General features: G+C 44.7%; 1 protein-coding gene across 2 annotated transcripts in view; it reads left to right on the plus strand.

Annotated features, from left to right (window-relative positions):
- The window catches only part of PKD2L1 (polycystin 2 like 1, transient receptor potential cation channel), a 106,767-nt gene that overhangs the window by 64,372 nt on the left and 18,358 nt on the right, over window positions 1-24,037 (plus strand). Inside the window, exons 3-6 of one of the 2 annotated variants that reach the window (XM_025880852.2) lie at window positions 8,020-8,761; window positions 8,925-9,026; window positions 13,170-13,449; window positions 13,840-13,953. In XM_025880852.2, the coding sequence (XP_025736637.1) occupies window positions 13,215-13,449; window positions 13,840-13,953 (349 nt within the window). In that variant the 5' untranslated portion in view covers window positions 8,020-8,761; window positions 8,925-9,026; window positions 13,170-13,214. Of the gene's footprint in view, window positions 1-8,019; window positions 8,762-8,924; window positions 9,027-13,169; window positions 13,450-13,822; window positions 13,954-24,037 lie in introns of those variants that run through there. The other variant, XM_073904312.1, reaches the window with a different exon arrangement.

The raw sequence follows: 24,037 nt of genomic DNA on the forward strand, positions 1-24,037 counted from the left end.
ACCAGGTTGGGAGAAGCAGGGAAGACTTTCTGGAGGAGATGGTGGTGGTAAATCCCATGGGGCCATCTAGGGTGAAAGTGAAAATGGGCAGTTGATTAGTCAATGTGCCTAGAAGAAGGATAGAGACTCTAAACCCCTACCCCACTGACTAGGTTCTTTGAGCATATCTTCTGGACTTGTGTTCACATGTGTAGGTGTACATACCAGGGGAAGGGCCTCTACCAGGCCATACTATCTATCCCCAGGACTTTGGGGTATGTCTCCAGATGAGATAGTGTGATTTGGAACGCTTAATATCTTGGGTCATAATATGTGACCTAGGGAGCGACAGACTGGGTAGGTAAGACCCTGGGGACAAGAAGATCACAGACCTGGCCAGGCTGGAGATTTCTGTGGCGGTCTGACCTGCTGCAGGGCATCTTTCCCCATCCTGGGAAGGCAACCTCACATTTGAGGATTCCATATAGATGGACCACACGGGATACAGGACAGAAACAGGCCCAGCAGCTCCCATAATATATGAGGTGAAGGAAAGTCTTCCTTGTCCTTATTCTGCTCTGAGCCAAAGTGGGGAGAGGAGAGGGGGGCCTCAGCCTTTCTTCTGTGGTCAGAGAGAAGTATATGCCCAGTTGCTTCCCTTAGCTGCTAAGAGTGCTCTGAGGGCATCACCATCAGTATTCCAGAATTCCAAACCAGTGCCTCCCTCCCACAAGTGAAAGGGCCAGGACCCAAGCAATTGCCAACCCTTCCCCCCTCACTCTTGTTTCTCTCCTCCCCTTTTGCTCCCTTTCTGTAGCTCCCTGCAGGCTCCTGCCAGAACTGAGCCCCAACCCCACAACGTTTCCCCCTTCAATCCCATGCCAGGGAGCACGGATAGTTTTATCTCCCATGGCCTTCCCTTTGCCTGATAATAACCACTTCCATAGCTGATGTCACCTCTGCTTTGCACTGACACAGCCACTGAGCGGGGCACAGGGTCCAGAGGGCTGCTGGCTGTGTCCCGAGCCAGGCTTCCCTCTGTGTCCTCTCTGCTAGCCTTTTCCAGCCAAGAGCCTGCTGCTTGCCCATGCTGTTCCTCTGAACCAGTGTGTCCACCTGGGGATTGAGTGTTGACCGAGCTTCCATGTGCCCAGCAGAAAGTCAGAGCTGTGCTCTGCTGTGAGGAGAATGGAGCCAGAGTTCTGTCCCACCCCTAGGGAGCTCACAGATTTCTAAGAGAAACAAGACAAAGCACAGAGACATTTGGGCAAGATAATGTCTCCTCATGGCACAGTGTGAACATAAGACGTGGAGTACAGGTTCACCCTTCCTAACAAAGGTGCTTTAGACCTGGTTAGGGGGAGAGGATGGGCTTGAAACAGACCCACTTAGCATTCTTTTAGTGTCTACTTATGTGCACTGTGCTAAGTGCTTTGACTGTCTATTAATATTTACCCCTATATTTAACCTTATTTTGCAAGGCTCAGGAAAGTTGTGCCAGCTCAGGGCTTGGGCAGAAGGGTGTGATATGGTAGGAATAGTATAGCTGCTGGGTGTGTAGTAGGTACTTCACATACTCTCCAGCAAGGAGTTCCTTCCAAGCACAGAACAAACATGCTAAGCAGAGAGTGGGTGGGAGACTTGATGGGTCCCATCTCTCTTCTGCCCTGCCACCACCCACCCCTGCCCCCATGGTCCCATCCAGGCTCCATAAACCCTGGAACCTAAGGTCTGGCCCCCGGGCAAATTACAGTCTGAAGGCCCCCTGGTTACCCAGAGGCATCTTCCTTCTACGCCACTTGCCATATTACCTTTTTTCTCCACTTCTCCCTGCCCAAGAGGGAAAAGGGAAAATCCCATGCTTGCCTTCAGCCTTGCCTTTGACATTTAAGGTGTAAAATAATATAATATGGTGGATTTCCAGGCTATTTCTCTGCTGCTCCCACAACAGGATTTGGCTGGATTCCCTCCCTTTTTAAAATATTTTATTTATTTATTTGAGATAGAGTGAGAGACAGAGCATGAGCAGAGGAGGAGGGGTAGAGGGAGGACTTAGGGTAGAGGGAGAGTCCCCACTGAGCAGGGAGCCTACATGTGGGACTCCCAGGATCCTGGGATCATGACCTGAGCCAAAGGCAGATGCTTAACTAACTGAGCCACCCACACACCCCTGGCTGGATTCCCTTTTAAAGCCTGGAATTTTTGCCTTTTATTTACCTTGAAGACTCAGGATTTGCAAAATCATCTGGCCCAGACATACTCTGGCAGAATTGTTGGTTTCCCCATGCCCTCCTTTCAAGAAGCAGCCCAGAGAGCCAGCAGTATTCATCCCAACCCTCCCAAGCCTGTCTTTTAGCTGAGAACCAGCCAAGGGGAGAGAGGAGCCAAACCCAGAGCCCCATATGCAGGAGGCCCCTCAGCCCCAAGGGCACTCAGGGAGGCCCACAGGGGCCATTGACCCAGTCGGTCCCTGTCATGCTGGATACCCAGTAGTCTTCTCCCCTAACACCCTCCTTACCAAACCTCTGCTTTCCCTAGACAAGTGCCAGCTTCTTCATCCTGAACCCCCAAGAGCTACCTGGCAAAGCTACAGCTGGTCCACCTACGGTTGGTCCAGCTACCTCTGGACTGCTTGGCAAAGCTACGGCTGCCCTATTATGTATGTACTTGGCCTTGACCAAGGCCAGAACCACACTGCCAACAACTCAGGTGCCTGGGCAGTGTCACCTGAGGCAGTGGGGACCCCAGGGAAGGGATGGGGCCTGGTGCTGGCCTATCAGCTTCCTTTTTTTTTTTTTTTTTTTTTAAAGATTTTATTTATTTATTTGACAGAGAGAGACACAGCGAGAGAGGGGACACAAGCAGGGAGTGGGAGAGGGAGAAGCAGGCCCCCCGCAGAGCAGGGAGCCAGATGCGGGGCTCGATCCCAGGACCCTGGGATCATGACCTGAGCCGAAGGCAGACGCTTAACGACTGAGCCACCCAGGCGCCCCTGGCCTATCAGCTTCCTGACAGGACAAGCTGACTCCTGGGCCCATGCATCAGGACTAAATTCAACACACTGCTAGTCCTGTCACCGCCTTCAAGTTTCCAGGTTTATCAGCAAGAAGGAACCAAAGACAGAGGCATGAAAAGGTACGGCTTGCTTGGGAGGATGGTTGTATCTGGATTAATCCGGGAGAGCAGGAACAGAGTCAGATGCAAGGTATGGGAGTAGCCTAGTCTCTGGTGGGGGTAGGTGAGAGGTGGGGATTGAATTGTCCCTCTCAGAGGCGGGGAACACAGATGACACTTGGTAGAGTGAGGGCTGCCTGAGGGCTAGGGCTGTCCCTTCTCCAAAAGAAGGTGTGGAGGCCATGAGAATGGGTTTCATGGACCTCCAACTATGAATAATTGACCAAGATCATTTACCTGGACCAGACTTCCAGGTGAGCAGCCTGGGAACTTCCCCTTCCTAGGAGCTGCCCGGCCACTAATTGAGCTGAGCAAGGATACTAAGGTGGGCCCCATCCTGCGAGACACTGAACTCCCCTGATGGTTTATTTTGGCTCGCTGAAGGCCTTGGCAAAAAATTTTTGGACTAACTCTGCCGCAGAAATCCACCCAACCTTCCCACACTCTCTCCTTCACTCAGGGGCAGACTCACCTCACGGTCTGACAGCTCTCCTAGCCTTCCTGGGCGCCTGCCCAGTTTTCTCTCACAGCTGTTTCCTTCCTCAGAACCTTACAACGGCCTCCCAGCCTTGGTGTCTGTGTCTCAGAAGACTCAGATCAACACAGAAGTCTACTAGGTCTCCAGAATGATAAATCCCTGTGGGTTAGGACCTGTTAGCGGGACCTGTCGTGAATCTTTAGAGTTACCTAGAAGAAAAGAATAAACAACAGGAAGGAGCTGGGAAGAGGAATGGTCTCTGGACCCTCTGAATGCCAATCTCTCCAAACTGGTTTGGCTCTGACTGACGGAGGGCGGCGCTTCTGCTGCCACCTGGTGGCCATAGTAGGCAAAGCCCCTAGGCATCTTCCCACTCTGTTCTGTGATTCCGCTGGAGAGGGTGCCAGCGGAGAATTTGTTGTGTTCCCCTTCTCCCTTGTTTGCAACATTAATTGTAGGTGTTGACTTCTGAACCGTATGCCCAAGTGTTTTTCCTTTAAAATTAGCACCATAGTTGCACATATCTGGGAACACATGGAAAATTATTGTATACTTTAAATGGGTGAATTGTATGGTATGTGAATTATATCTCAATAAAGCTGTTTTTTTTTAAAAACCAGCACCATGGGAGCACCTGGGAGGCTCAGAAGTCAGGCGTCCGCCTTCGGCTCAGGTCATGATCCCAGGGTCCTGGGATTGAGCCCTGCATTGGGATCCCTGCTCAGTGGGAACCTTGCTTCTCCCTCTCCCACTCCCCCTGCTTGTGTTACCTCTCTTGCTGTGTCTCTCTCTGTCAAATAAATAAATTAAATCTTAAAAAAAAATCTATAAAAAAAAATAAAACCCAGCACCATAATAGGAGTTGGAATCAAGGGAAGCTTTTAGGACATGAAGATGAGGATGGTTGGTCTTGGTTTCTTAGGACATCCCCAAGCAGATACGCAAGAAGTTCATAGAGCACGTATTCAGTAAATACTTAATAAATTACTTGTGTAGTTAAATGGAGCCACTTCTTTTATTGTCTCACCATCCACTCTTTAACCTCAACACCCCCACTTCTCCAAATCAGGCATCCACAGCCTTCTCAATTTCCAAGGTCACCTGAGAGATTCTAGTCTAAGCATCTGAAGGCTTTTAATTTATCAGAACACTTGATCTTTTAGCACTGTTTGGTACAGTCAATAATCACTCCCTTCTTAAAATACTCCTCCTCTGACTTTTGTGTCTTGAAAACTCTTGGTTCTCCTCCTGCCTCTCTTACGGCTCTTTCTCTCCCTTTCTGGCTCCTCTTCCTTCCCCCTCAACTTCAGTTCCTTTCTCCCTTCATGCAATCCTTTGGCAATTTCAACTGTTCCTGTGGCTCCAATAAACACGTCTAGCTGCACCATCACTCTCACCAGTGTTTATTACTGTCTCAAACTCTAACCCAAATTGTCCAGTGAGCCCTCAAATTTCAACATCTGAGTGTCCCATTAACACTTTATTTCTTAAATATTTTTAAAAAGATTTTATTAATTTATTCATTAGAGACAGAGAGAGAGGCAGAGGGAGAGGGTGAGGGAAGAGCAGACTCCCTGCTTAGCAGGGAGTCCGATGCGGGACTCCATTCCAGGACGCTGGGATCATGACCCAAGCCGAAGGCAGACGCTCAACTGACTGAGCCACCCAGGTGCCCTCCATTAACACTTTAGACTCACACATATCTAAAGTTGAATCTCATGCTGAAACCTTATTTTTTTTAAGATTTTATTTATTTATTTGACAGAGAGAGACACAGCGAGAGAGGGAACACAAGCAGGGGGAGTGGGAGAGGGAGAAGCAGACTCCCCGCTGAGCAGGGAGCCCGATGTGGGGCTCGATCCCAGGACCCTGGGATCATGACCTGAGCCGAAGGCAGACGCCTAACGACGGAGCCACCCAGGCGCCCCTGAAAGCTGCTTTTGATCCCTCTCCTCCTGCCCACCCCATTAATAGCATCACTGATCTTCCAGGTGTAGGGATTTGAGACCTTGAAGCCGCTTTGATTTTGCTCTCCCTTGTACCCTATCTCCAGTCAGGTGCTAACTCCTGCAGGTTCTGCCTCTGAGAGGCCTCACATATCTTCCCATTCTTTTCTATTCATCTGTAGCCATCATCATTCAGGCTTTCATTCCTGTCCCTAAACTGGCCCCGCAAACTTTCAACTGATGTCCTGGCTTCCAATCTCCCCCCAGAGCAAACACTTACTGTCCGATTAGGTTTCATAAAATAGAGCTTTCATTTCATTCCTCTGTCTGGAAGCTTTCTTTGTCTTTCATTTGCCTGAGTCCAGTTGAATTTCTGTTGCCTGAATGAGTTAAATGTCTGGCATTTGAGGCCTTCCATATTCATTCCCAATCCTCTTTCCAGGCTTCTTTCTTATTCTCCAGTGAGCACAGTGGGACTCTTCTTCCACAAGAGCAAGCAATGTTTCCACCTGCCGGATTTTGCACACACTGCTATCCCCATGTGGATGACACCCAGGAAGTCATTCAGTGTAGACAGACAGATCTGACTCAAAGATGGATTCCAGCACAGTTTATCTCTCAGATCCTCACCTGTAAAATGGAACGACAAAAGTCTACTCCATTGGATTGTGTGAGAATTAACTAATAGAATTCACTATAAGGCGTCTGCCATGTGGGTGGTTAATAAACGGTAACTATGCTTTCTTTTAGTCTCTTAAAATATTTGTCCTCCTTTTCCAAAGGATGTCATCCAAAGTCCACTTCATTTTTTTTTAAGGATTTTATTTATTTGACACACAGAGAGAGAGAGAGCACAAGCAGGGGGAGCGGCAGGCAGAGGGAGAGGGAGAAGCAGGCTCCCTGCAGAGCAGAAAGCCCAACACTGGGCTCGATCCCAGGACTCTGGGATCATGACCTGAGCTGAGGGTAAACGCTTAACTGACTGAGGCACCCAGGCGCCCCTCAAAATCCATTTCAATGCTATTCGTTGCAAATTTCCTTTCTTGACCTTTCTTTCCATTTGCCACCCCAGTTACCTTTCTTCCTCAGAGCTGCTGTTAGATGCTGTATTTCTCATGGCAGCTATTCTCATACTCATCGCATGCTTCACCCATATTCTTCCCTAATTGTAGTCTCCAAGGAAGTAGCAATTAATACAAAGTCGTGGAGCAAACGGGTGAAAAGCGAAGTGATTGCATGGATGACTCTCATGTCAAAAAATGAACTGTCATATTTCCTGGCTGATGTGGAGAGCTAGTGTGGTGAAGACAGCCACCCAAGAGATTCTGTGAGTCTAAGATGAAAATGCACCTCAAGTCTTTGTGAACATAATAACTACTGGCTACTGGCTTTCATAAAAATACCTTTTTTCTGAATATGAAAGTACTCATAATCACCGTAGAAAAAAATTAATGAAAATAAAATAAACAAAATAAAACAAAAATTAGCAAAATAAAAAGCATTTACCCAGAGCTATCACTATTATGTTGTTAAATTCTTTAAAATTAGTCCTTTTTTAATGCATCCAAATATAATTTACATATAAAATATGGACTCTCTATATGCCAGAATTATGATGAGCATTTTCTCATGACATTAAATACTACTCAAATTGTTGATTTCTGCACAACAACCCATCATGTGTATGTATCTTTTTTTTTTTTTTTTCCAAATTTCCAGTCGGTTTTAATGAATGGCAGTACCGCATCACATGCAGTTCTGGGTGAGTTCAGGGTGAGAATTTCCAGTAAGCCTTTTCTAATACTAAAACTGCTTCTTTTTGTGTCATCCAAAATCCACCTCAAGGTGAGGGGAAAAGAAGGCTGGATGGGTCCTATGTTTCTTGGGGGGAATCCAAGTCCATATAAGTTCTCTCTTCTCAAGGAGATGGGGCAGGAAGAGCAAGTTCTAGCCCCCAAAGAAAGAAGAACTAACAAACCATAAACACATTACTCTCTCCTTCTTATGAGGCCTGCCTGCCCTTTAAAAAGAACGACATCCTTAACTCACAGGTATTTTTCAAACCTGTATCCTTATTTATCTAATATTTTTTCTATTGTTGGATATTTGAGCTTCCTCTTTTTCAGCTTTAAAAAATTATTATCAATTATGCTGATTGAAACATTAGGATAGATTTCTAGATTTGGGAGTATAGGGTGAACAGAATAAAAGAAACTTAAGCTCTTGATTCCAAACTCCCATTCAGGAAATTTAAAAAAAAATTGCAGTACTGACCTTTATTGAGGTATGATTGACATACAAAAAGTTATACATCTTTAATGTATGCAACTTGGTGAGCCTGGAGATAAGTATACACCTGTAAAGCCTTCACCTTGGGAAATTTTTCATCGCTTTGTAGTTTTACTACTTTAGCTCTCTTATTAATTTCTGCCTCTTTCCCAGGTATCAAGGAGATAATCGATTTCAGGAATGAAAAGTGGTTGGATTCCATGTGCTCAGAAGGAATCTAAAGCAAGCCTTCAAGCTGAGCTCCACTCATGTGCCCGTAACCATGAGGGATAAAGGTTACCGTAAGTTGTAACATTTCTTGCATTGTCATAACCTTTTCCTTGTTTGGTCATTTAACTCAGTCTGTTTCCTTGTGGATAGTAGCAGTAAAACATTTCTGAATCTCAGAAAACCCTGTTTGCTGCAGGGCCAAGAAGGGGGAAGAGAGGTAGAAATCATGATTCTATTCCTCATTTGCCTTAGAACCTTAGGTCTCCTGCTGCATTGTCTCGTAGCTCCCTGTACTCCTCCCTTGCAGCACTTTTTATGATTACAAATCCTAAGTTATCTGTGTATTTGCTTGATGCCTATCTTCTTTGCCAGAATCTAAGTTCTATGAGGCAGGGGCCCTGATGATCTTATTTGCTGCTTATCCCAGAGTCCCTCCTGTATAGTCGGCGTTCAGCAAATACCTGTGGACTGAATTATGACTGGAATGAGGACTCAAGATGGAAAAATATGTGTTCCCTGTGATGGGGCCCTCAGCAGCTGGGACAAGGGGGTGTGTTGGGTGATTGCCCTGAGACCCTGAAATGATGCTGGAAGGGTGAGCGCCTGGGGGATTTGCCCAGGTGCTCCAGTCTCCCGTCTTCCCAGGCTTGGGACATTCAGTCAGCCAAGTCTCCTGTGAAATTTGGTGAGTTGCTCTGAAGGAAAGAACTTTGTTCTCTCAAGTCGTCTTTCCCATAATTCCCCTTCTCTCCCGTGCCTTTCTTCCCCCTCCACCTCCCTCCTTTCTTTCTAGCCTGCTGTCTCCAATTCACACGGAGCTCTCTCCTCCCCCACTCCACCTTCTCTAGCAGGAGGCTGGGCTGACACTCACCATCCTATACAAAACCATGCCTGCCCCAGCTGGGGCTCTGCCTGGAAGTGATAACGCTGACTGATTACTTCATGACCATGTGAGTACTCCATGTCTGGACTACACTCAGCAGGGGGCATGACCATGGCCTCAGACCCAAGTTTCCAGGCAACTGAAGACTAACTTCCTTATTTTTGTGGATAGCATCAGCTGTCTCCCACCGCCTGGGTTTGGTTGGTCCCCTCTACCTGTCCAATCCTCTGTAGAAGGCATGGGCAAACGGGGATAGTTGTCCAGGAGGGGTCTCTAGAAATGGGAGGAAAGCTGAAGGGTTCACTTAAAGAGGTTCTCTTTGGGGCGCCTGGGTGGCTCAGTCGTTAAGCGTCTGCCTTCGGCTCAGGCCATGATCCCGGGGTCCTGGGATCGAGCCCCGCATCAGGCTCCCCGCTCAGCGGGAAGCCTGCTTCTCCCTTTCCCACTCCCCCTGCTTGTGTTCCCTCTCTCTCTCTCTCTCTCTCTGTCAAATAAATAAATAAAATCTTTTAAAAAAAAGTTCTCTTTGGAGAGACGGAAGATGCAAAATGTATTCCAGCAGGACTTGTTAAATCCAGGGGGTCACAGGAAGGAAGTAACCTTCCTGTGAAGTGGGTCATTTTGATGAGGGAAGTGGATCTCCTCCAGCCTCTCTGTGAGGTCCCTGATGAAATACAACAAAATGCTATTTTCTTGGCCTTCTGGGCTGGGACAGCTGCAACACGACTTCATACACCTGAATCTTCCAATGGATCTGGGTTGTCTGTTCTAAGGAGCTGTGGCTTGTGGAGGCCCCTAGCACAATGCTCTGATGTTTATTGTACAAAAACAGGGAGGGGGGACTCCCTTGGGATTAGCCTTCTCATGTCAGTTTGCTTGGTCCACTGTGTTTGTTGCTGAAAACTTCAGCTACTCAAATTTCGGTATTTTTGCCTCGCAGATGACCGGTGGTATACTGGTGAAGGGTAAGCCCTTACGTGCAGGGTTTTCTTATAGATGAATGATCTCCAGTGTCTTCCATTGAGAATCATTGCCATAGTGAGCCATTGTTACTTATAGAGTGTGCTCTATTGTTTATGTTTATTGGGGTGGAAAAGGTTGCGGGTCACTATGTAAGACACAGAAGGTGATTTGAAGCTTCTCTCTGTAGAATGTGGACCGTGAGTCACCCCAAGGTTCCTTTCTCTAGAATATGGAAGGTGATTTCTCCTGGGGGAAATTTACATGGAGAACTTACAGGAAAATGAGCTACAAGTTTCTATCCCACGGCCTTTGCTGTCTCTGGGCTCTTTGTCAGGACCTAGTGGATCTGAGTGGCACTGAGGAGCCTGGCTAGGATGGGCATGGCATGAAAAAGGAGTGTCCTGGGGACGGAAATGTAGTAATCTTTTTCTGGTGTGTGCAATAGGATAGCATGCAACCAAAAAATGTATCCCAGTGAAGCAATGGGACCAATTCACCAAGTAGGCTAAGAGGCATCATGGTAAAGAAGTGTTTTGGGTTCTGATGGACAGCAAGTCTTGCCATGTCCTCATGAAACTCTTCTAAGAGCTATTTTCTTTCCAGGCTACTGTTATAATAGTCTCCAGGTGAAATGCCATCATTCCACTCTGCTGTTGTCAGCTGGAATGGAATGGGGGTGGATACAGAGGGTTCTGGGACCCTTGTCTCTCAGAGATAATGACAACAGAGTCCTGACTGAAGGTATCTCCCTGAAACATGAATTGCTGTGGACGAGTTGGGTACGCAAGGGTGGGTGCTGTGGTAAGATAACTAAATTTGTTTGGTGCTTTACAGCACACAGTTTATAATGGTTTCTATATCTACTGTTTGCATCCTAAAACAGTCCTTCAGGTCAGCAGGGCAGGCTTTAATTGGAACACTTTGTAGATATATAAACTAAGTCTCAAAGGGACTTGCCCGGAACTATACAGTTAGTAAGTTGCTGAACCAAAAGTTAAACCGGGAGTTTGGGTTTCAAGGTCATCCCTCTTGGGTTTTGCTGAATTGCTAAAAGGCAACCTGAGCCACAGGACTCTGATACTGGTTGCCCTTATTAACTGGCCACTCAGGAAAAACCAAGTGCCACAGAAACTCGAGGACACAAAGAACTGCCAGACAAAAGCATCAGGAGCTCCCACTTGATTACCATATTTAGGACTTCTTGAGTAAGACTAAATAACCTAGGAATGCCCAGCACCTTTTGAGAAAATTTCTCAAGCTAGTTATGTAACCTGTGCTTCCGGGGGTATTATGGGTTGATCCACACACGTGGGGAATACTCAAGACTGAGCAGGGCAAAGCAATGTTTCCTCTGTGGGTGACTGTGAATAAAGCAGTCCAGCTCTGGCCCTAACGTCACAAGGGTGTGGGACCTGTCGCCTGATGAACCTCTTTGAGTCTATCCAAAACCTTGTTGATCACAAGCCTCTCTCAGAATATAAAATTATCCCCCAAGGAATCCGAAACCATCTCCTGTTCCTCTTGCTGCTTCTTTGAACTATGCTGCTAGCTTCCTGTTCATTACCTCTGTCTTAATGTTCAGTTTTGCAAGCAAGGAGTCCTTTTGCAATTGTTTGAAAAGCTTGTAGGTGAGAGGCAGCAGCTCCGGTTCCTTCACTATCAGCTGATTTCACACAAAATGATCTTTTGTCTTTCCAAAGATAAAAAGCACCTTGGAATATGTCTCATTAGCCGCTAAAATGTAGAGATGAAACTCTTCCATCTAGGGAAGCTCACAGAGAGGCCTTAACTCCAGCCCAGAGAGAGTTAATTCCCTAACAGTATCTGGGCCTGGGGCAGGAGATGCATGCTTCAGAGCCAGGGGTAAGACAGCTGGGTGTTGGAAAGTACCTATTTATCAAGGGCCCGAGGCCAGCCTTGGGTTGTCTGGGATCAGGATCTCCTTATGGGGACACTCAGGACTAGTGACTTCCACTAGGCTGGTGTTTTACTGAGCGGGGAACGTGGGCTTCGGTCAAGTGGGGCAATAGAGTGGCCCAGATGGGGAACCAGCAGTCGGTGAGAGGGCAGCCCCCACTGCAGCCGTCAAGGAGAAGGTAACCCCTGCCCCTGTGGGGCCAGTACCATTCTGGGCCACAGCACATGCTTTTAGGGGAGCTTGGACAAGTGATCAGAGGCCGGAGCAGGGCCTCGGCAGAGATGTGCTGGGGGCACAGACACCTGAGATTGAAAAGAAAGCAGATCAGTTCAGATACCTCTCATAGTTAATAGTCCTCAGTCCAATACTACAAGCCCTAAGATAAAGTTGTCAGCTGAGCTAGGTCCACACATCCACTCCTCTTAAGGAGTGCCAAGTCCCACTGTCCTTGCTCTTTGCTCTCTCACGCATTCTCCCAATCAGGGTTTAGGCTCTTCCCTTGGCTGAGCCCCACACCCTTAAGGAACACATTTCTGTCAGTGTAGTTCCCTTGTAAGCCGTATGAGGGCAGACCTCAGAAGGATACAGATAATCTGGAACTTTAGTGCCCCCCCTCCCCCGCCAACCTCAGCAGCAGTCAGAGACCCTGACCCTTACGTGTCTGAAACAGAGGCTCCTCCTGCCACTAGCTTTCCGCCCAGCTATAGGGGTGGAGTGAGGAAGGGGAGCCCCCTCTTTTTCCACCCCACCAGGGGACAGCTCAAGGTGAGACATTAAAGGAGCCTCAGACGCCACTGAATGAGCCTGGAAGGGAAAGAACACTTTTCAGTCTCCTGTCCCCGGCCTTGGCCTGCAGCCCAATCCATGGCGGCCCTTTCAGGAGCTTTTAGTGGAAATTCGCCCAGACCAGCTGGAGTCCGCCAGCCCCTCCCACTGCTCTCTCATCTCCTCTTCGGTCTGACTGGGACCACCCCCCCACCGGCCCCTTCCGTAAACCGCCCCCCTCCCCCCCCCCCAGCACCGGCCTCTCTCACCCCTCCTTCCTTCCACCCCAGTCGCCACATCTCCCTCCCAGGCTTCTCTCTCTCCTGCCAAACCCCTGCCTTCCAGCTCCCTTCCACCCCTTGTCTTGAAGCTAGACGAAGAGAGAGAGAGCCCCTGATGGGACTGAAAGCCATTCCCCACACCCTCCCGCCTGCCCCTCCCCCAATGGGGACAGATTCCCACTACAAAAGGCAGGAAGCAGAGGCTTCCTGAGACCAGCTGCTCTCCACTCCTTTGCCTTCTGCTGTCTAGACTGGGCTGTGTCTTTGCTCCCACTTTCTTCAGGGGACAGTGGGTACCTGCAGTGCCAGGCCCCCTACCTCATTCCCCATGAATGCTGTGGAAAGTCCCGAGGGGCAAGAGCTCCAAAAGATGGGGAGTGGAGCCTGGGACAACCTTGCCTACAGTGGTCCCCCCTCCCCACGTGGGACACTGAGGATCTGCACCATCTCCAATGCAGTGCCCCCCCAGCCCCAACCCAAAAAGCCTGAAGATGGATCCCAGGAGAAAGCCTATAGGACCCTGGTATCCAGCTGCTGCTTCCAGATCTGTCGTGGCATCAGAGGTACCTGGTGGGAGGAGGGTTCTCATGGGATACTGGAGTTAGGAAGGGAGTCCCAAAAAGCTTTAGGGGAGAGATGAGAAGGGTATGGAGGGAGTTAGCTTGAAGGAGGACATGTTTGTGATGATCCCCTAGACTGTCCCACCTGAAACAAGGACCTCCTTTCCATGTCTTCATTCTCTGCTACCCAATGTCTTTTCCACTGTCTACCTCAGGGTGTTTGATGAAGGAGGGCAGACTTGAGTGTGGCTAGAGTAGCCAGATTCAGCCAAGATACATGGTGATGGGTGAGCAAAGGGCCGGGGTAGAAATAGGAGTAAAATCCAGGGACTGGTGGGTTGGGCATCTGGGAGGAACCTGCTGCTAGCGATCCTAGGCATCTCTGTCCCTTAGGACTTTGGGGAACAACCCTGACTGAGAACACAGCTGAGAACCGGGAGCTTTACGTCAAAACCACCCTGCGGGAGCTGTTAATATACATCATGTTCCTGGTGGACATCTGTCTCTGTGAGTAACATCTGTCTCTGTGTACCTCTGGCTGTGAGAAGCATCTATGTGTACAACATCTGTATACACACTTCCACAGCAATGCCTGAGGAGACAGCATCTATCTGTGAGCCAGCTATGTCCTGGGATTGATTACCTTTTTGGCTTAAGATGTTTTGATTAAAAAGAACTTGTCACTGAGTTCAGGAGAAGAAGACAGATTGTTAGAAAGCAGTTAAAGTTACTTTGTCAAGAGTTGCAAGGGAAATATAGTCTTTAAGTTCACGTTCCTGACACCAACTCAGCAGCCACCAAGTTCTGTTGGCAAGTGGAAGTTTTTACCCTTCTATAAAAAGTGGGGAATGGTTCCTTTCTATTTGGAACGAAAAATAGTTTGGTGGGTTTCACATGGTTGTTAGGCTAGGTCTGATCCCCATTTCTTTAAAAGCAGAAGGAGAAAGGTTCAGCAGGCCTTAGGGCTCAGGATCCCAATAAAAGGGCTAAAGATGCAAGTGGTATAGTTGTGGTCAATGCAGCTAAGATTCTCCCACGTGAGAGACCACCATGCCTCAGGCATTGAAGGAAGCTTATTTGAAGTTCTAGCTACAGACACAAACTGGAAAGGTTTGGTGTCTGATTTGAGAGTACCAAGTGAAAGGATAGAACAAGTGCACCATGGAAGGATAGAGTCAAAGAATTATAGATTGAAGGTAGAGGCTCTGAATTTACACAGACTTGGGTACAAACACCAGGCTCTACCATTCACCAGTTGAGGAAACTTGAGCAAGTTGCTTAATTTCAGTTTAACTGAGTTTCAGTTTCCTAATCCATACCTATCCAATCCAATAAGATTATATGAGGTTCACATGAGATAATATTCCTGAAGTCATTACCCCAGTAAAGAGTAACTAGTACCAGTAAATAAATAGGCATATGGTAAAAAATATTCCATAATGGTCACCACCCTTGTATCCAGACCTGATGCCCTCCCTATATGAAGGGCTCCCTACATGATGCCCAGTACTGGACAAAATTCTCCATGGGCATATGGCCAGTACAGAGTTCTGTGATGCAATTCAGTTGTATTCAGATTTGGGAAATCTATGAGAACAGCAGAGGAAGTGATATCTGAGCCAGAAGCTGAAAGATGAGGAGGATTTAGCTCCTTGAAAGGAAGGTGAAAAGAAGGGAAGTTCCTGGGAAGGGAGAACAGCATGTGCCTAGGGCTCTGAGGGCCTTTACATTTTGATGCTTCTGACATGTAGTAAAAGGGTACTGTTACTAGCTTCCTACCCCGCATCCTCTCCCAGGCCTCTTTCTTCTTTCAGGCAAAACTAGAGGCAATCATGAGCCTTGGGCATGGTCTCAGTAGGGCTACTTTGGCACTCTCCAAGGTTCTGACCTCAACCTCCCTGGCATCTCAGCTCCCTGTCAGCCTCCCTGAGCTCTGACCATCTGCAACTAGACTATATATTCTCAGTGGGGATGATATACCCCCAAGGGAGTAGAAATAGTTTCTTGGAGGGCAAAAAAAAAAAAAAAAAGAAAAGAAAAGAAAAAGAAAAAAAGAAAAAAACCAACTTAGATATTGCAAAAGTTTTTGGCCCTGGAAAAGGCCACAGTACATAAACAAATGTAGTATTAATGTGCTATTAAAATTTAATTGGGGTGAGGGGTGATTGGGAAGAAAATGTCTAAAGATGCCCCTAAGTTGAGGGATAATGCCAAAAAAGGTTAAGAAACATTGAACTAAACCCTTGTAATTTTGCTAGCCTGTGTGCTAAGCTCTCCTGCCTAATGAAAAGGATGCAAATCCTAGCCATAAAATCTGACACAAAATACAGTGGTTGTTGTGTTGTTCCATCAGGAGGCTGTCTTCTAAGAGCTTCAATGACATGTATTTGGAAATGCATCTTTATCAGTGTGCTTTTCCCTGTCAGTTCCTATGACTGAGTTCAGATGCTCTAGGACCCATATTTGGTATTAGGGTAAACACTGTGGCATAATGGAAAGATATAAACATTGGAGTCAGACAAACTGGATTCAAATACCTCTGCCACTTACTGGTTTTGTGACGTTGGGTACTTCCTTTTGGTAGAACAAAGAGAATAATACTTATCTTATGGAGATAACATATAAATAATCTTACACAATCACTGATAGTAATCATCTTTGTATTCTCTAGTGGAATTTCAAAATACTTACTTGGTCCTCTAGACGGGTTATAAAAATTACCTTTCAAGGAAGAAGCAAATCTGAAAGGGCTACCTATTGTATGATTCTTACTGTATGACATTTTGAGAAAGGCAAAACTATGCAGATAGTAAAAGGATCAGTGGTTGCCAGGGATCTGGGAGGAGAGGGAGTTGAGTAGGTGGTGTGCAGAGAATTTTTAAGACAGTGGAAATACTCTATATGACAATATTATGGTAGATACATGTCATTATACATTTGTCCAAACCCATATAATGTACAACACCTAATGGAAAGTATGGACTTCGAATAATAATGTGTCAATGTAGGTTCATTGATTATAGTAAATGGGCCACTCTGGTGGGGGATTTTGATATAGAGAAGCCTGTCCATATGCAGAGGCAAGGGTATATGGGAAATCTCTATACCTTCCATTCAATTTTGCTTTGAACCTAAATCTACTCTAAAAAGCAAGATCTATTTGGTTTGTAGTTGGCTTCACAAAAAGGGATAATATCATTTGAACAGCATCATTTAAGGTAAGGCATTTTCTCTGGAAGACCTCAGTAAATCACTACAACCACCACCATCATCGTTATTAACAGCATGCGCACCAACCTTTTACTGAATAAAAGCATTACACTATGTACCTTATCTTATTGACTACGCACAGTGATTCTAGGATATTGGTTCTGTTACCACTTCCATTTTATAAATCAGGAAAGGTTTAGATATGTCAAATAGCTTGCCAAGGACACACAGCAAGCAAGTGGCAGAAGCAGGAATCCAATGCACTGAGTATTGACCAGACTCAATTTTTGAGGCTTTTAACTAGAGTCTACTACAGCTTCTCTGCATGCAAATGTGTTACACCTTAATTTATTAACACCTGTTAACATCTTAGCAAGGATAACTACACGTCCTACCTTAGTAGAAGCATAATTTTGAATTCTACTGGCTGATTACTTTTTTCTTTTTATTGCTGTATTTTTTAAATGACATAAAAACATTAAAAGAACATTTTGAAATATAATTCACCTATAATTTACCACCACAACACCAAAGATATCGTCACTGATCACCAGCCCTTATATTTTCTTTCTTTCTTTCTTTCTTTCTTTTTTAAGATTTTATCTATTTATTTCAGAGAGAGAGTGAGAAAGCATGAGCAGGGAGGGAGCCTGCTCAGGACCTGAGCTGAAGGCAGCTGCTTGACCAAATAAGCCACCCAGGCGCCCCTCTTATGGTTCCCTTTCACTTACAATTATATCTTAAATATTTCCTCATGTTTGTAAGTAATTTTTATATTTTCATCTTAATGACTACAGTCACATCACAATTAACTAAAACATTCTCTTGTTATTTCAATATTTGCCCACCGCAGGTAAATATATCTATACTTGCTACTTTTTGCCGTTTCTGTTGAAGTATTTCCTTGGGAATTTCCAGGGAGGGAGATGCTAGGACAAACGATAGGAATACCTTCTTAGGGGCGCCTGGGTGGCTCAGTCCGTTAAGCGTCTGCCTTCGGCTCAGGTCATGATCTCAGGGTCCTGGGATCGAGCCCCGCATCGGGCTCTCCACTCAGCGGGGAGCCTGCTTCTCCCTCTCACTCTCCCTCTGTACATGCTTTCTTTCTCTCTCAAATAAAATAAATAAAATCTTAAAAAAAAAGGAATATCTTCTTAGTACTTGCTTATGTGTTGTCATTTTGCCTTTGTAGGGGATCATACAAATTTATTATGCCACTAGTACTCTGAGATCAAACCAATTTTGTCACAGTCTCACCAACATTGGATAGTCTCATTTTTAATTTTTATTATTAAGTAGGCATAAAACCTTAATTTGTCTTTGATCACCAGTGAGGTTGGATAGCTTTCTCATGCTTTAATTTATTATGTAAATCTACTTTTGTGTAAATTGCTTAAGGAAGGTATGTTTTAAGAGGGATAAGGGAGGGGATGGGGAGTAAAGTTTGGAGTATTAAAACTCTAGGTGAGGGACCAAACACCAGGGGGCTCATTTCCAGGATTTGGGTTCCTGGAGCTAGGAAATAATAGCCTAACTTTGGCCTGGGATGGGCCCTCATAAACTATAGTGGTCAGCCATACTTACCACATTTCTTCTCCCTTATGCTTTATTCGAGGATCTGGGTGGAGCTAGATACCAGAGCTATTTGGACTTTCATCAGCTGATACAGAGCTATCTTTTTTATGCAGGCAATGTGGGTGAACCATCTATCTTCCTACAATAACCATATCAGCTGGGCAGCCTTTTAAATCTTACAAAGAGCTTGTATACCTATTATCTCATTTGATCCTGACAGCAGTCCTGTAAGGAATAGATATTATTTCCATTTCACAGATTAGAAAGCCATTATTATTGTCATTATGAATAGTCCAGGAATGATCAGTAATTCAGAATGGTCCCTGATGGGTGGTGTTGGTCCTATTCCTCCACATAGAAAGCACTGGAGAATGATCTTCCTGCCTCCACTCCTTCCCTCCCACCATTATGATATTTAGGAAAGGGCTTCCAGCTCTTTGTCGTCTTGGCAGGATGGCTGTAGCCTTTTGTTGATGGAGGAAACATTGAAGGTCTTTGTGTGGAAACAATGGCTGTTTGTTTTAGGAGACAGTATTGTTATCTCAAAGGTGCACCTGGGACTGGCCCTGTTTAGGAGCGGTTCTGAGACAGGACAAGGCTGGGTCTGGTCACCATGCAGTTGGGGAGGAGGGCAGAGACCCTCAGCCTTTGGTGACTTGTGTCACTGGATGTTCTTTATTCATCACTGGTTGTAAAGAAATGCCTACCTCTATTCACTCTGCCTCTTTTGAGTGGATGTCAAGGTTCTGTCCATAGATTGGTAGGATCTTATATTAATAGGAGAGGTTGAAGTAAGTTTGGAGGCTAGGAAAAAGATGTCTTTATTTTTTTCTTTATTGAGATATAATTGACATACAACACTGTATTCGTTTTAGGTGTAAAACATAATGATTTGATATATGTATATATTGGGAAATGATCACAATTAGTTAACATTCCTCACTACACGTAGTTACTATTTTTTCTTGTGATGAGAATTTTTAAGATTTACTCTCTTAGCAACCCTCAAATATACAATACAGTATTGTTAACTGTAGTTACCATGCTGTATACTACATCACCATGCTGGATTTGTTTATCTTATAATTGAAATTTTGTACCTTTTGACCACCTTCACCAATTTCACACGCCCCCACACACATACCCCTATGTCTGGCAACTACCATTCTGTTCTCTGTATCTATGAGTTTGATGGGTTTTGTTTTTGTTTTAGATTCCACATATATGTGACATCCTATATTTGTCTTTCTCTGTCTGACTTATTTCACTTAGCATAATGTCCATCCATGTTGTTGTAAATAGCAGCCTTTCCTTTTTTGGTGGATAAATAATATTCCATCATATATATATACCACATTTTCTTTATCCATTCATTTGTCAACGGACACTTAGATTGTTTCCATGTCTTGGCTATTGTAAATAATGCTGCAATGAACATAGGGGTGCAGATATGTTTTTTGAGATAGTGATATCATTTTCTTCAGATAAATACCCAGGAGTGGAATTGCTGGCTCATATGGTAATTCTATTTTAATTTTTTGAGGAACCTCCATAGAAGATGTCTTTCTTGACTAAGCATTCCTAGAACTGACAAGGAAAGGAACAGAAATATGTTGGATGTTCAGAAAATGTCTGTGGGTGAGCTCCTATACCCTATGTGACTGTAATGATGACAGAAGATAATTGGTCACATAGAACCATGACATTAGTGAAGGTGCAATGGTGATGGAGAGAGCATGGGACCTGGAATAAGATGACATGGTTCAAATGATGGTGCAACCAGTTATTAGCCATTGCCTTTGGCGAGCTAGGTCAAGATACTTAAATCTCTGGAAGCCCTGTTTTCCTTATATATCGAATGATGGTAATGACTGCCTTTGTGAGATTGGTGGAAAATAAGTAAGTACAAATAGTACAGTGCCTCGCATATGGTGGGCTTTCAAAAAATATCAGTTGTTGTTCCACGTCAAGGTATAAATTAGGAAAATATTGAAATGTAAAGTTTAACCCACTGGAAGCTTGAGATCTGAGAAAGCATCAGGGTAATGCTTATCAAGGATCAGAAAGACTAGGCCCTCTAGAAGCAGTTGCCAGGGATCAAAACTGGCCATGGGATCATGATTTCATGCTTTTCCTAGCATGCTCAGTTACCCATGGCCTATCCAGACAGAATTACAAAGTCCTTCTAGTACTAGGGTGAGGTCATCTGAGTCAACTCAACCTAAATAATAGGGATTATTTAGGCTTTGGCCTAAATTTGCTGTAGCAGAATTCCCTGGTGCCCCAGAATTCTGAGGGCCTGGATCACTGTTACAAGATTGGTGAGCCTGGACATATCCTGTTGTCCAATGCTAGGTAACAACCTGTCATGTAGTTTTCCCTGATGTGGGGCTGTCATTGGTCTCTAGGAATACTGTAGTACATTTTTTTTTAAACTAAAGTTGTTTTTCTCATCATAGTAACTTTCTTTTTTTTTTTTTAAGATTCTATTTATGTATTAGAGAGAGAGAGCATGAGCCGGGGGGAGGGGCAGAGAGAGAGGGAGAAGCAGGCTCCCCGCTGAGCAGGGAGTCCGACGCGGAGCTCAATCCCAGGACCCCAGGATCATGACCTGAGCTGGAGGCAGACACTTAACGGACTGAGCCACCCAGGCGCCCTACTGTAGTACATTTAAATGCCAGTTCTTGGAATCTGGGAAAGAATTTTTACCTATAACTAACTATGCTTTGATCAAGTATAGGAGAGCAGGCAGCAGTAGCTGATAAAATCTAGATATTCTAAATTTTTATAGATGAGATCAGTCTGGGGCTCTGCTGGTATAAGTAGTCAGAGAATGAACATGTAGTTTGCATTCATAAAGCATGAGTCTGAGTATTGACTCTGTCTCTTACCAGCTGAATGGCCCTGAGCAGATCATATAAATTTGAATTTCATGATTCATAGTGTTAAAAATAAAACCACAGGTCCCAAATGGTGTCACTTAGGTTAAGGCCCCATGTCAGTAAATCAAGACTTAATACCTAACCTAACTGCAGTTTCAACCCCCCAAAAATGTAACCTTTAACAGTCAACATGGAAATTTCTTGGCCAGCACTAGGAAATTTACAGATAGAACCCTTCCATTCCCCATAGAAGGGCTACCTTGCCAAAAACAATGGCTTCTTTGCTAATAATTTCCTTTTTTCCACTCCCTCTGTACCTTTAAAAGCCTTTCCTTTTCTGTAGCCCATTGGGGCTCCCCTCTACTTGCTAGATGGGATGCTGCCTGATTCACGGTTTAACTAATAAAGCTAATTAGATCTTTAAAATTTGCTCGATTGAATTGTGACATTTAATATTAGAAAAACTGCTCATGGGCAAGGTCAGACCATACCTGATAAGCTACTGGGAGACATTGCATGGGAAAACACTTTGAAAACTATGGAACATGGGACACACATAAGGGATTATAGTAATATTGATAATTATCTCTTTATGCCATTAGGTGGAGGCAGCAGTAAATCTAGGATCTTAAGTTGAGGCAGATCATTAAGGCTGTGTGGAGGTTCTAGTCACAGATATAAGGCAAAGGGCAATGTTCTCAAAGGTGTGCTCCAAGGACCCCTGGGGCTTCCTGAGACCCTTTCCCTTACCAAATTACATCTTTGTGGGAGGTCATATTTTCTTCCCATACTTCAACCAAAACAACCTAGAGCAGGAGATTGAATTCTGAAGCAGATATGAGAATCCAGCAATCTTCTTTAAAGCCAGGCGTTAAACAGGCTTGCAAAAATGTTAAACGATCCCCTTTTTCCACTGAATTTATTTGTTTTGTTTTAGAAAATAGTTGTTTTTCATAAAAATGTGCTGTTCATGTTTATGTATATGGGGTTTGTTATCATTATTTTAAAATGAATCATTATTACAAATGTCTAAATTTTTCCTCAGTTTTAATTTCTATAAAGTAATTTCTATAAAGTTAGCTATAACCCAAATAAAAACTTTTGGGAGTTCCTAACAATTTTTAAGAGTTACAAAGTGGTTCTGAGAATGAAATGTTTGACAACCACTGGTTTGGAGAATGAATTTGAGCTGGTCAAATCAGATTATTTCACAGCATGGAGTGCTCAACAAATGAAATGTTAAGAGCTCATTAGCAAAAGGTTCAAACTAAGGACAAGATCCTGGCTATAGGACTGCCACGAAGTCCTATTATGTGGCAGACCCTCCTAACTGTTAAAGGCTTTGACATACAGGAGGCACACCTGCCTTCAAGGAGCAATGGAAGCCAATGGCGGCCGTAAACCCATAGTGACCTGCAGTGCTACGGACGCTGGGGGTGGGGGGCAGGGGGTGCTCCAGGATGATGGCAAGATGTCGGAGGACAAAATGTTCAGGGAGACCTGGGAACTCTTGTGGGTCTCAGAAGCAGGCAACCATTCAAGTCTGAGGAGACCAAAGTCATTGTCATTTGCTTGTGTTTTTTGTTTTGTTTTGTTTTAACATTATTGGCTCTCAGCCTGGAGAAGGCAGGCTTGGGAGCCAAGAGCCAACTAAGGCCTCAGGCTATGAATATGCAAGAGCTTTGCCAGAGTCAGAGTTCGGAAGGGCAAGTATGAAAGGAAAATATAAAGCAGTGTTTCTCCTCATTTCATTACAAAAGAATTCTACCCCTTCCCCCACCCCAACCCATGGGAATATCTTTATTAAAAGTTTAACTAATATAGTTCTTGTTTAAAAAAAAAGAGTCAAATAATATGGAAAATGTTAAAGGCCACTATTATTAAACACTATTAAGAGTTTGGTATATATCATTTCAGCCATTTTCTGGGCACATATAAATATATTTGAATTTTAGTGAAATGCACTGGTTTTATAATCCTCTAGAGAATGCCCTGAGAATTTAACCCTTCCCTCATTTCTAAGTTGCAATTTTCTTCTGCCTATTTTCCATCTTAAGAAACATGAGGCATTTGGAATCCAATTTTAAGTGACCTAAGAGCATTAATTAGAATGTGTGGGTGGAAGAAGGAATTGCCCAAGAAGGAGAATAGCAGCAATAAGAGGACTTCTTAATAGGGAACTTCCTACTAAGCAAAGGAAAAAGGGTTTTGTAAACTCAGTAAATGGTTTTAACCAAGAGATCTGTGATTGGATTTGACTTTTTCTTAACAGAACATTTGACTTCTTCCCTAATTTTCCTAGAAAAATTCCTTTTCCAAAATATCCATCTGACATGGATATAATCATATGAAATGCTTCCGTTGGGATATTGATTTAGCTGTAGTAACAGTGCTTAAATAGAATAGATGTTTATTTCTCTCTCACATAACAATCTGAATTGTGTAAGAAGCCCTGGACTGGGGGCACGTGGGTGGCTCAGTCAGTTAAGTGTCTGACTCTTTGGTATGAGCTCAGGGCATGATCTCAGGGTCATGAGATCGAGCCCCAGGACAGTAACCGTGCTGAGCGTGCTGAAGCCCTGGACTAAGATGAGGCCCAGACTGCTTTCTACCTCTTTGTGTTGTCATTCTCAACATACGGCTTCTACCTCATGCTCCAGCTCCAGCTCTTGTGTCCCCGTTACAGCTATCAGGAAGTAGGAAAGTAGAAAGGGAAAGTACATCCCTTCCTTTTAATGATATGAGCTGTAAGTTGTAAGTGAAAGCATACCACTCCACCCACATTCCATTGACCAGACTTGTTCAAATAGTCACCATAACTAGCTGCAAGGGAGGCTGGGTAATGTAGTATTTAGTTGGGCAGCCATGTGCGTCTACGTAAAATTACGCGATCATGTAAGAAGGGGAGGGAAGGTGTTGGGAAA

Source organism: Callorhinus ursinus, unplaced genomic scaffold, assembly GCF_003265705.2.
Source record: "Callorhinus ursinus isolate GAN/ISIS: 27379988/994484 unplaced genomic scaffold, GSC_fseal_2.0 scaffold20, whole genome shotgun sequence".
NCBI lineage: Eukaryota > Metazoa > Chordata > Mammalia > Carnivora > Otariidae > Callorhinus > Callorhinus ursinus.